General features: G+C 42.6%; 1 protein-coding gene and 1 long non-coding RNA gene across 4 annotated transcripts in view; one reads left to right on the top strand and one right to left on the bottom strand.

The window, feature by feature from the left end:
- Positions 1-12,768, bottom strand: part of LOC104995279 (zinc finger protein 82 homolog) — a 60,418-nt gene that overhangs the window by 8,916 nt on the left and 38,734 nt on the right. For 2 of the 3 annotated variants that reach the window (XM_010849083.1, XM_010849082.1), the window contains exon 1: positions 4,662-4,859. The exons of the other annotated variant lie outside the window; for it this stretch is intronic. Coding sequence is in view for 1 of the 2 variants with exons in the window: in XM_010849082.1 (XP_010847384.1) it covers positions 4,662-4,676 (15 nt within the window). In the remaining variant the exon portion in view is untranslated. Of the gene's footprint in view, positions 1-4,661; positions 4,860-12,768 lie in introns of those variants that run through there. 3 annotated transcript variants of the gene reach the window in all.
- On the top strand, positions 4,908-6,449 carry LOC104995280. The gene is made up of 3 exons (XR_826048.1): positions 4,908-4,962; positions 6,112-6,210; positions 6,360-6,449. It is a non-coding gene; the product is annotated as an uncharacterized LOC104995280 (long non-coding RNA).

Here is a 12,768-nt window from a genome sequence, read left to right as displayed (position 1 = left end):
CAGAATCTCTTCCAAAGTTTCACAAATCTGCTTAAATAGATACAAAGAGAGAAATTCATAGGATCATCTCTAGCAGCCATTTGGTTCAGTTCAGTCGCTTAGTCATATCCAAAACTTTGTAACCCCACAGACTGCAGCACACCAGGTTTCCCTGTCCATCACCAACTTCCAGAGCCCACTAAAACTCATCATGTCAGTGATGCCATCCAACCATCTCATCCTCTGTCGTCCCCTTTTCCTCCCGCCTTCAATCTTTCCCAGCATCAGGGTCTTTTCCAATTGACAAACTACTGCACTGGCAGCCCTGCCTGCCTGCTATCAGAACAATAACTTCCAGAATCCACTGGGCTCATCACGATTTTCTTTTTTTTTTTTTAGAAGGGGTGCTGGGGGGCTGCTCCCCTTTTATTAGTGACAGGTTTCTCTCAAGGGAGTGTAGCACCCCTCTCATCACTATTTTCAATCAGAATCATCTACATTGCTTCCTGTGTGACTTCATTTGTCATTCTCTTTCTTACAACCTAGGGTGAAAAGGTGTGGATTCATTTTCTCAGCAGTTACATAATAGCATATCTATGTATCAAGAATTTTCACAAGGAAATGAAGTAAAGGCATCCAAATTGGAAAGGAAGAATAAAACTACCTCTATTTGCCAACAAAATATTATATATAGAAAATCCTAAAGACGCTACCAAAAACTGCTAGAACTAATAAAAGAATTCAGTAAAGCTGCAGGCTACAAAATTAACATATAAAAGTCAGTTGTGAGACTTCCTTGGTGGTCCAGTGGTTAAGAATCCACCTGCCAATGCAGGGGTGGTTCAATCCCTCGTCGGGGAAGATTGCACTTGCCATGGGGCAACTAAGCCTGTGTGCCACAACTACCAAAGCCCACATGCCCATGTTCCACAACAAAAGAAATCACTGCGGTAAGCCCATGTACGACAACTAGAGAGTAGCCCCCACTTGCCACAACTAGGGAAAGCCTGAACACAGCAGTGAAGACCCAGCACAGTCAAAAATAAATAAATTAAAAAAAAAATCCATTCTGTATTTCTACTAATAATGAACTATAAGAAAGACAAACTAAGAAATAATCACATTTATAATTTTATGAAAAGATAAAATAACTAGGAATATATTTAACCATGGAGGTTAGAGACCTATACACTAAAAACTCTAAGACACTGGTAAAAGAAACTGAAGATAACACAAATAAAAAGATATTCTATGCTCACAGATTATAAGAACATTGTTAAAATGTCCATACTACCCAGAATAATCTATAGATTAAATGCAACCTCTTATCAAAATTCCACTGGACTGTTCTGTGGAATAAGAACAAACAACCCTAAAATCTACATGGAACAACAAAAGCCCCAAAACAGCCAAAGCAATCTTGAGAAAAAACAAAGCTGGAGGTATCCTGCTTCCTGATTTTAAACTATATTACAAATGACCCAATCAAAAAATGGGCCAAAGAACTAAACAGACATTTCTCCAAAGAAGACATACAGATGGCTAACAAACACATGAAAAGATGCTCAACATTATCAGAGAAATGCAAATCAAAACCACTATGAGGTACCATTTCATGCCAGTCAGAATGGCTGCGATCCAAAAGTCTACAAGCAATAAATGCTGGAGAGGGTGTGGAGAAAAGGGAACCCTCTTACACTGCTGGTGGGAATGCAAACTAGTACAGCCACTGTGGCGAACAGTGTGGAGATTCCTTAAAAAACTGGAAATAGAACTGCCTTATGATCCAGCAATCCCACTGCTGGGCATACACACCGAGGAAACCAGAAGGGAAAGAGACACGTGTACCCCAATGTTCATCGCAGCACTGTTTATAATAGCCAGGACATGGAAGCAACCTAGATGTCCATCAGCAGATGAATGGATAAGAAAGCTGTGGTACATATACACAATGGAATATTACTCAGCCATTAAAAAGAATACATTTGAATCAGTTCTAATGAGATGGATGAAACTGGAGCCTATTATACAGAGTGAAGTAAGCCAGAAAGAAAAACATCAATACAGTATACTAACGCATATATATGGAATTTAGAAAGATGGTAACAATAACCCTGTGTACGAGACAGCAAAAGAGACACTGATGTATAGAACAGTCTTATGGACTCTGTGGGAGAGGGAGAGGGTGGGGAGATTTGGGAGAATGGCATTGAAACATGTATAATATCATGTATGAAACGAGTTGCCAGTCCAGGTTTGATGCACGATACTGGATGCTTGGGGCTGGTGCACTGGGACGACCCAGAGGGACGGTATGGGGAGGGAGGAGGGAGGAGGGTTCAGGATGGGGAACACATGTATACCTGTGGCAGATTCATTTCGATATTTGGCAAAACTAATACAATATTGTAAAGTTTAAAAATAAAATAAAATTAAAAAAATAAATAAGTAAATAAACTATATTACAAAGCAATAGTAATCAAAACAATATGATATTGGCACCCCCCCAAAAACTAGACATATAGGTTGATGGAATAGAATAGGCAGCTCAGAAACACACAAAGAGATATATGCAAGGAAGTTCTTCAAAGAATAATTTATAATAAAAAGAATACCAAACAGTCAACAAGCTAAATACATTATGTTCCATTATATGATAGCATACTATACAATTATTAATAATAATGATACTGGTTCATATTAATTAATGAAGAAAGTTATCTATGATAAACTGCCAAGTACATTAAGCAGACTAAACAGAACATGTACAATGTTGGGAGGTGACTGACTCTCATAGGTTTTATTGGCTGGATCCAGGATGCGAATCTAATCTCTGACAGTTATCAACCAGGAAGGAGGCTTTGGACATGTTACTTAATTTTCAGTGCCTCTACTTCCTCACAGACAAACTGGAGAATAATAACAGTATCTATCTTATAGGGTTGTTGTTAACTGTTAATATAATAAAGAACTTAAAATGGCTTATTATAAACAATGAATAAAATGAAAAACATGACATGTCCATTCTATTTATTAAATAAAATCATCTTTAATACTTTTCATTGCAATTTAAATTTTTTGATAAATTATCTTTAATAATACCAGAATACCCCTTTTTTCCTTACTAGTAAATTTTTTTGAGATTTTTCACAACTGCTTTTTCTTAGAGTATCAGTAAAGTTTAGAACTAGGTTTAAGAATGTTATTTTTCTTAAGTAACAGTATTAGAAAACATGGATGTCTCCACAATCTTAAAACGTGTGGGGAAGTATCTGCCACATGGATACATGCACACAGGCACTGAAAGTGTTAGTCACTCAGCTGTGTCCGATCTTTGCGACCCCGTGGACTGTAGCCCTGCCAGGCTCCTCTGTCCATGTGACTGTCCAGGCAAGAATACTGGAGTGGGTTGCCTTTCACTTCTCCAGGGGATCTTCCCGGCCCAGGGAATGAACCTGGATCTCCTGCATTGTAGGCAGACCCTTTACAGTCTGAGTAACTAGGGGAGCACCTACAGGCACTAGGGACGGGATATCAAGTTAAGGTACAGATCATACTGAGGAGAAGGAAGCAAATGTTCCCAGGTCCTAAAAAATAAAAATGCATCTCACAGAACAAAAGGAAACACCCACTAGCCTCGACCTTGACTTCTAGGTGGGCAACAGCAATTCGTTTCTCCTCGTCAACACAGCCCTTTTCTTAGTTTGACAAGATGGGGGAAGAAGGGAATCTTAAGACAGGCCTTTTTCAGAGCCCAGCTCATCCAGGATGAATAGGGCAAGCCATGACCACATATGTCCCCACCACCCACCACCCACCATGCCCGGAGTGAAGTGAAGTCGCTCAGTCGTGTCCGACTCTTTGCGACCCCATGGACAGTAGCCTACCAGGCTCCGCGGTCCATGGGATTTTCCAGGCAAAAATACTGGAGTGGATTGCCATTTCCTTCTCCAGGGGCTCTTCCCAACCCAGGGATCGAACCCGGGTCTCCTGCATTGCAGACAGACGCTTTACCGTCTGAGCCAAGTGTAAAAATACTAACCCTTCCGAGGATTAGAGAAAAGCCAGGGTAACGGGTGTGCTGGACTGGAATCGAACTTCAGAGAGGAATTCTGCAGTTCTGAAACCTACAGTTGGAAGGTTTGGACCTGTCTGCGAAAGCGTAGGTGGGTGGGTCAGTGAGTGAGTGTCCGTCCGGGCGCGCCCGCCCGAGGATGCAGTGTGGCGTGGTATGTGGGTGTGTGCGTGTGTGTCCGCGCGCGCCCGCCCGATGATGTAGTGCGGCGGGGATACTCCCAGGAGCCAACCTGGGGGCACGTTCAGTTCTAACATTCTTATCCCAAGATGGTTCAAGCCTTTTCGCTGGGAGTCTTTTCTCTGGATCTCAAATATCTGACGGGGGGCCATTACTCTAAGGCTGATAGAAAATTTCAGCTGTGACTCTGGGGTCGGAGTCACACAGTCCACCTCAACCTCCGGTCACACAAGAGGCTCTGAACCCGATTAAGTCACACAAACGCAAATCTACTAGTTCCGGCCTCACAACTGCACAGTCCCGATGACACACCCCGGTTCAGTCACGCCCACAAACATCAGCACACCGTTATACCACCGCGGTTCTCACGCACACTCGCGGCTTGAGGTGCAGGGTTTCAGACACTTCGAGGTGCTGCAGCGCTTACCTTCCCTATCCTCATTCCCGGGCCGCAAAGGCTTTCCTACCGATGGCCGGAACAAACGTTCTGAGCCAGAACTGGTCACCTGGGACGCCGAACCCCTCTCACGGTGATGCTAGTGGAAGAGAGGGCGAGACAGCTCCGGTCAGTACCCAGCCCCGGGGCCTAACGGGCCGCGCGCAGAGGTTGTTGGGAGCTCCGGCAGCACGCACTGAGTGCGCAGGCGCGGTGGAGCCCCAGAGGGCGGGGCCTCAGTGAGTGAGCTGATTTGAGTGAGAAGTGTCGTGTCGATGGAGCCGGAGAGCCGGTTGGTACCCAGCGAGGGTGGGGTTCTCAGCTCTTTGTCCTGAGGAAGTCGCGGCAGGGCTTGGAGCTGGGCCGGGACGAACGACTGGCACAATAAAGGGGGATGATGTGCGTGCATAAATAGAAATCTCCGTGGGGCAAACCAAGGAGGTCTGTGACCGAGGACCGCGCTTGTGTATCTATCTTTGGAGTAGTTCTGGATGCGATTTTTTCATTGAATGTGACTTGTGTTTGAGATGGAGCGACTGCGGGGATTGGAATGCGGCTTAAAGAAGATTTTAGGACTGGAATTGTGTCGAGTGGTGTGGGACTAAGAATGTGGGGACCTGTGATAGTGGGACTTACTGTGAGAGTGCCTGAGGTTGCATTTCTGTGAACGTGTCTGTAATGTGACTCGGTTTTGATAGATTTGTTTCTCTTGGGCCTTCTTTACAGACCGTGGATGTGAGTCATTCAATGTGTGTCTGAGAAACGACATGCCTGATTATGTGGTCAGTGTGTGTGCTTCTGGTATGTTCTTGCAGGATTGTGAGGAGGTGGCTGTCTGCATGATTGGATGTGACCAACAGCCTCATTCTTCTCAGCTCTGAAATAAATGTCGCATCTTCAAGGAGCATCAGCTTCACTGAAGGATTTTTCTGGGAAATTATTTTATATTTAATCAGGTTTATTAGGGAGAAAAATGCAAATAAGCATTACCTATTTTACAGTATATCCCACTTACACAGAGTGTTTAAAAGTAACTTGAAATAATTCTTTTCCTGTGCCATCAATAAATTCTGTAATTAATTATAACCCAGCAAATATATAAAAATCCATAAGCAAGAGAAAAAGGAGTGAAAAAGGAAAGCTCCATTTTATAGGAGGATGCCAGCTAATAAGTTTGTTTTACAAGACTGTGAACTCTGCTTCAAACACATTTACAATATTTAGTTTTGATGAGGATTTTGTATAGTATGGTGTCTTTAAGTTCATTTTATTGCCTTCTCTCATGTCACCTATCACCTGCAGTTAGGGAAGATAGTGACATTGTTAAAATGAACACATCTTCATGACATGAAGGCTAGCCATTGGTGGGGTAATATTTTAACACAGTTTATCAGGCAATACTGAGTTTTCTTTGAAATCAGTCTCTGATTTTTTTCCTTAGGCTTAATGTTTGCCTTGCCTGATGGTGACCAGCTAGCAGAGCCTCTCTTCTTTAAAGAGCCTTGACACTCACCGTGTCACTTGCATTGGTGGAAAAAAGGTACCCAGGGAATAGGTTTTCCAAAGCAGGGCAATAGGTGGGTGGATGAGTAATTACAAAAGACATGCTGGCAGCTTGTATGCATTCTCAAATGCATTTCTACTGGGGTGAGGGCTTAAAGCCTGTGTGGTTTCTGGGTCCTTATCCAGGGAGTTGTTGTTCAACAGCTAAGTCGTGTCTGACTCTGCGACCCCATGGACTACAGCACGCCAGGCTTCCTTGTTATCCTTATCCATCAGAGGGCAGACAGAAAAAGTAAGAACTACAATCCCATGGCCTCCAGAAAGAAAATCACAATCACAGAAAACTAACCAAAATGATCACATGGATCACAGCCTTGTGTAACTCAATGAAACTATAAGCCAAGCCATACCATGCAGGACCACCCAAGATGGATGGGTCATGGTGGAGAGTTCTGACAAAATGTGGTCCACTGAAGAAGGGGATGGCAAACCACTTCGGTATTCTTGCTTTGAGAACTCCATGAACAGTATGAAAAGGCAAAAAGATATGACACTGGAAGATTGTTGGGAAGCGTAGTGCAAAATAGCTGTAAAAGGAGAAAGTCCTTGGGAAAATGGTGAAGGGCGAAAAGTACTCGGCTTTGCACTGCGGACAGAAAAACATCTCCTGCCTTTGGTTATGCTCGGTGCCAAGAGTTAATAATAAATAGGGATGTTACTTGAGAGAGCAGGTTATGGGATAAGCCCATGAGTCATTTAGAGCACGCTGTCCTTGAAATGTTTTTACTGATTATGTGTTAACTCCACATGCGCTCTGCTGGCCGTATACTTTAAGCTCTTTGTTCCTGCTTCTATAAAAAAGCTTGACTACAGAAATAAACTTGTCATTCCTTGCAAGAGACTGTCTGAGTGTCATTCTTTCAGGTTCGTCACTTCCAAGTCCCGGGGAAAAAATCCCCAACAGAAGATGAGCTTCCCAGGTCTGTAGGTGTCTAGGGAGGGAGACACTGATCACTCCTTACATACAGATTGCCCAGTCCAACCTTATATTTGCTTACTAAGGAGTTCTGCTCCCAATTCCAGTGTCCGGGTGTATGTGTGGGTTGAGTTCCCCACACCACCAAGCGGTTTTCAGACACCAGGTGGGTGTCTGCAATTTGACTGAATTCTGATTCTGTGTACCTGGAGATAGTGTCAGATTTCAGAGGTTAAGGACTCAGTCCTATACCTCCCCACCCCCAACTTTGTGTCTGTGACTCTTTTGTGACCCCATGGACTGTGGTCCACCAGGCTCCTCTGTCCATGAGATTTCTAGGCAAGAATACTGGAGTGGGTTCCCATTTCCTTCTCCAGGGGATCTTCCTGACCCAGAGATCATATCCAAATCTCCTGCATTGGCAGGTGGATTCTTAACCATTGAGCCACCAGGGAAACCCCCAACTTCAGATGCCAGTTGCAAGTCCAGGTTATCACCTGTGCCTTGGACCAACTAGCTATAGATTGGAGGTTCCAGCAACCCACTCCCTGGGTTTGGTTCACTTACTAGAGCGGCTAACAAAACTCATAGGAACATTTTACTTACTGGATTACTGGTTTATTATAAAATGATATAACTCGAACAGCCAGGTGGAAGAGATGAACAGGGCAAGGCATAGGGAAAGGGCAGAGTTTACATGCCCTCGCTGAACTCCCACATGTTCTTGCCCACTACTATCCCTGAGTCTCTACATTTTCACACAATCGGAAGCTCTCTGAACCCCATCCTTTTGGGTTTTTATGGAAGTCTCATTACATGGGCATGGTTGATTAAATCATTGACCACTGGTGATTGATCCAACTTCCAGCCCTCCTCCCCTCCCTGGAGGTCAGGGTTGTGGGACTGAAAGTTCCAACCCTCTAATTACATGGTTGGCTCTGGAAACCAGCCTCCAGCCTTAGGTGTAGTCCATAAGTTACCTCATTAACACAGCAAGAGATGTCTTGATCACCCTCATTACAGGATATTCCAACGGTTTTAGAGATCTGTACCAGAAACAGGAAGAAGACCAAACATATATTTATTATATATCACAATATCACACTTATTCTCCATCATCATTGTTGCCATGAGCAGATGGATTCTGAGTACAAAGTGCTCTGAGAAACACTAGGGAGGTGCTGGCACAAAAAAGGCCATGTGAGGACACAGTGAGAAGGTGGCCATCTGCAAACCAAGGAGAGAGGCAGGAAACACTTGCTGACATCTTGATCTTGGCTTATTAGCAACCAGAACTGTGAGAAAATAAATTTATGTTGCTTAGGCCACCCAGTCTGTGGTAATTTGTTATGACAGCCCTAGCAAACTAATACAGATGGTGCCCTCATGAACCCCCGAAAAGAGCAGGTGGGGAGGGACTTCCTTGGTGGTACAGTGGTTGACAATTTAACTTCCAATGCAGGGTCCAATCTCTGGTCATGGAACTAGATCTCACATGCCATGGGGAAACTAAGCCTACAAGTTGCAATGAAGATTCCTCAAGGCTAAAACTACCAAAAATAAATAAATAAATATTTTTTAAAAAGCAAGTGGGAAAAAAATCATTGCAATACCTGTATGGTGAATCTGTGCATCTGTGAAGAAGGAAGCCAAGAGAAATAACCGGACATCTGAAGCAATATGAAAACAAGAGAACACCAAAGCAGATATTCACTGGAAAGCACAGTGGCCAAGCTGACAACAAAAACTGAAACAGGATGCAGCTTTGCCCACACCAACGGGAGTGAAGTGCAAGTGGTCCATGAAGGAAGCTCCGAAGGGGCTCATGAAGTCCTGTCTGTGAGAGCTCTCAAAGTAGACAGCCCCAAATTTTTTTCCAGGAGAAAGTGCCTCCCTGAGGAAAAAACACAAGAATGGAATCATAAGAGTCAGAAAGCCATTATGTGTGTGTGTGTGTGTAAACATATATGTGTATATGTATATATCGTATGTTGTTTAGTCGCTAAGTGATGTCCAACTTTTTGTGACTCCATGAACTGCAGAACACCAGGCTTCCCTGTTCTCCAGTATCTCCCAGAGTTTGCTCAAATTCATGTCTATTGAATTGGTGATTCCATCTAACCATCTCATCCTTGGCGGTTCCCTTCTCCTGCCCTCAATCTTTCCCAAATCAGGGTCTTTTCCAATGAGTCAGCTCTTCACATCAGGTGGCCAAAGTATGGCCCAGGAGAAATATCAACAACCTCAGATATGCAGATGATACCACTCTAATGGCAGAAAGTGAAGAGGAACTAGAGAGCCGTAAAGGAAGAAAGTGGGAAAAGCTAGCTTAAGACTCAATATTCAAAAAACTAAGATCATGGCATCCGGTCCTATCACTTCATACAAATAGAATGGGAAAAAGTGGAAGCTGTGACAGATTTTATTTTCTTGAGCTCCAGAATCACTGCAGACAGTGACTGTGGCCATGAAATTAAAAGACACTTGCTCCTTAGAAGGAAAGCTATGACAAACCCAAACAGTGTATTAAAAAGCAGAGACATTACTTTGCTGCCAAAGGTCCTTATAGTCAAAGCTGTGGTTTTTCCAGTAGTCATGTACAGTTGTGAGAGCTGGACCATAAAGAAGGCTGAGCATCAAAGAACTGATGCTTTTGAACTGTGGTGTTGGAGAAGACTCTTGAGAGTCCCTTGGACTGCAAGATCAATCCAGTCAATCCTAAAGGAAATCAACACTGAATATTCACTGGAAGGACTGATGCTGAAGCTCCAATACTTTGGCTACCTGATGTGAACAGCAACTGACTCATTGGGAAGGACTCTGATTCTGGGAAAGACTGAGGGCAAAAGGAGAAGTGGGCGACAGAGGATGAGATGGTTAGATAACATCACAGAGTCAATGGACATGAACTTGAGCAAACTCTGGGAGATAGAAGGATAGGGAGCCTGGAGTGCTGTAGTCCATGGGGTCCCAAAGAGTTGGACATGACTGAGGGACTGAACAACAAGAACAGATAGAACTGGAGTTGCAATTAAATTTCAAAATTAGAAGAAACAATGAATGAACAATTTCCAAAGATGATGGCAGTCTTTAATCCACCAACTCAAATTGTCTAACCTAGATCTATTATGGAAAAACTGTGTAAAATCAAAGACAATGAGAAAATCTTTTTTAAAAAAAGCAAACAAAAAGATAAATTACATTCATATTAGCCAATAGACTAACAGCTGACTTTTCACAGCAGCAATGAAAGTTAGGAGAGTGGAATGATGGCTGAAATAAAATAATAATGAGATATAGGGGAAATGATCCCAGATGGTAGTGCTGAGAAACAAGAATGAATGAAAAGCAATTTAGGAATTACAGGGGCAAATGTAGATGAACGTTGACTATAAAAAACTGTTATGTCTAGAAGGTTAAAAAAAGATAATAAAATGCAAGACAGCAATAATCTACATTGGAATATGGGTAGATAAATGTATCTAAAGTACTCTGTGTATGGTCTGTTGTCACATGAATGAATACAGGTATGAATGGTTTTAGACTTTGACAGGTTGAAGTATTCATGTTATTTTCTTAAGTAGCCCTTAAAGTACAGAAATAGTACATAGAATTTCTAATAATAGAGATAAAAAACTGATAATTTTTAAAATCATGAAGAAAACAGAGAAAAAAAGAATATAGAATCAGCAAGATAAACAGAAAAGAACAAAGTTAAGATGGCAGATATAAAGATAAATATATCAGTAATTATACTGAATAAACTGGATCTAATACTCTATTTAAAAGACAAAGATCACTTTGATGTTTGACAGAAAACAAAATTCTGTAAAGCAGTTCTCCTTCCACTAAAAATAAATACATTTTAAAAAAAGACAAAGTGACATTGAATTTAAAAAATGCAACTATATTGTGTTTATAAACACATCTATAACTTAAGGGCACAAAAAATTTATGCAAACAATAAACATGAAAGTTCATGTAACTATACTACTAACAGACAACCTAAACTTTAAGACAAGATGCATTATTAGAGGTACCTGTTTGTCTGATGTAGTTATCTTGCAAGAGTGTTATTTTTTTGCATGCTCCCCTGCTCTAATATCCAGACCATAAATTATAATCAAATCTCAGCATATTCTGAAAGTCAAACCTAATATCAAAACATTGTCTAAGGATAATGTAGAGAATACATGAGGAAATACTTTCACCGGTGGACACAACAGTGATTCCAATACAATGCAAAGTGGGACTTGTTGCTATTGTTTGATCACTAAGTTGTGTCTGACTCTTTTGCAACCCCATGGACTGTAGCCTGCCAGGGTCCTCTGTCCATGGGATTTCCCAGGCAAGAATACTGGAGTGGGTTGCCATTTCCTTCTCCAGGGGATCTTTTTGACCCGGTGTTCAGACCCATGTCTCCTGCACTGGCAAGCAGATTCTTAACCACAGAGCGCCAAGGAAGCCCAAAGTAAGACTATAACTTGGCTATTTAGAGCTCCTCATGACCCTGGAAAACAGACCAAAGGCAGGGGTGGGAAAGGAAGAAGGGTGTCGGTTGGTGTTTGCCAGGCTGGTTGATCCTGGGTCTGAAGGGAAAGACAGATTTGAAATTTCCAAATGGAACATGGATAGAACCCAAAGGTTCCCCTGGGTCAACTCCTACTTTCATTGTTTCCAGTAGTAAAAGTTAATAGAAGACTATAATAATCAATAAGGATTCAGATCCTTTATGAAAGGTTTGTGTGTGGGAATTTCCCTGGTGGTCCAGTGGCTAAGACTCCTCAGTCCCAGTGCAGGGGGACTGGGTTCCATCCTTGGTCAGGGAACTAGATCCTACATGCCACAACTAAGAGTTCACCTGCCACAACAAAAGATCCTGCATGCTGCAACAAAGATCGAAGATCCTAAGACCTGGCACAGCCGAATAAATAATTAAATAAATACATTTTTAAAAAGGGAATGTGTCACAACTATCATTTACAGAGAAGACTGGATCATCTATCTAATTTATATATAGCTATCTATTATAACTGTGGGGAGAGCTTCCCTGGTAGCTCAGCTGGTAAAGAATCTGCCTGCAACACGGGAAACCTGGGCTTGATCCCTGGGTTGGGAAGAGCCCTTGGAGGAGGGCATGGCAACCCACTCCAGTATTCTTGCCTGGAGAAGCCCCATGGACAGAGGAGCCTGTGGGCTACAGTCCACGGGGTCACAAAGAGTCGGACATGACTGAGCAACTGAGCACAGCACATAATTGTGGAGGCTCGGCAGTAAAGAATCCACCTGCCAGTGCAGGAGACTTGGGTTAGATCCATGGGTCAGGGAGATCCCCTGGAGAAGGAAATGGTTACCTACTCCGGTATTTTTCCCTGGGAAATCCCATGAACAGAGGAGCTACATGGGCTACAGTGCAAGGAGGAGTCGCAAAAGAGTCCGACAAGACTTAGCGACCGAACAACAACAATATATTATGATTACACTTCTTTTTTACTCTTTTTCCTCTATGTAAGTTGTTACAACTTCCACAAAATTTACAGAATGTCTACGAAGAGATCCTGACAGATATATAGGAGGTGGAGACTTTACCCAGCACGTTTTCGGTTGAATGGGAAATGG

Source organism: Bison bison, unplaced genomic scaffold (genome assembly GCF_000754665.1).
Source record: "Bison bison bison isolate TAMUID 2011002044 unplaced genomic scaffold, Bison_UMD1.0 scf7180017864280, whole genome shotgun sequence".
NCBI classification, from domain to species: Eukaryota; Metazoa; Chordata; class Mammalia; order Artiodactyla; family Bovidae; genus Bison; species Bison bison.
The sequence above is the reverse complement of the archived record's forward strand: the minus strand, read 5'-3'. Positions and strand labels throughout refer to the sequence as shown.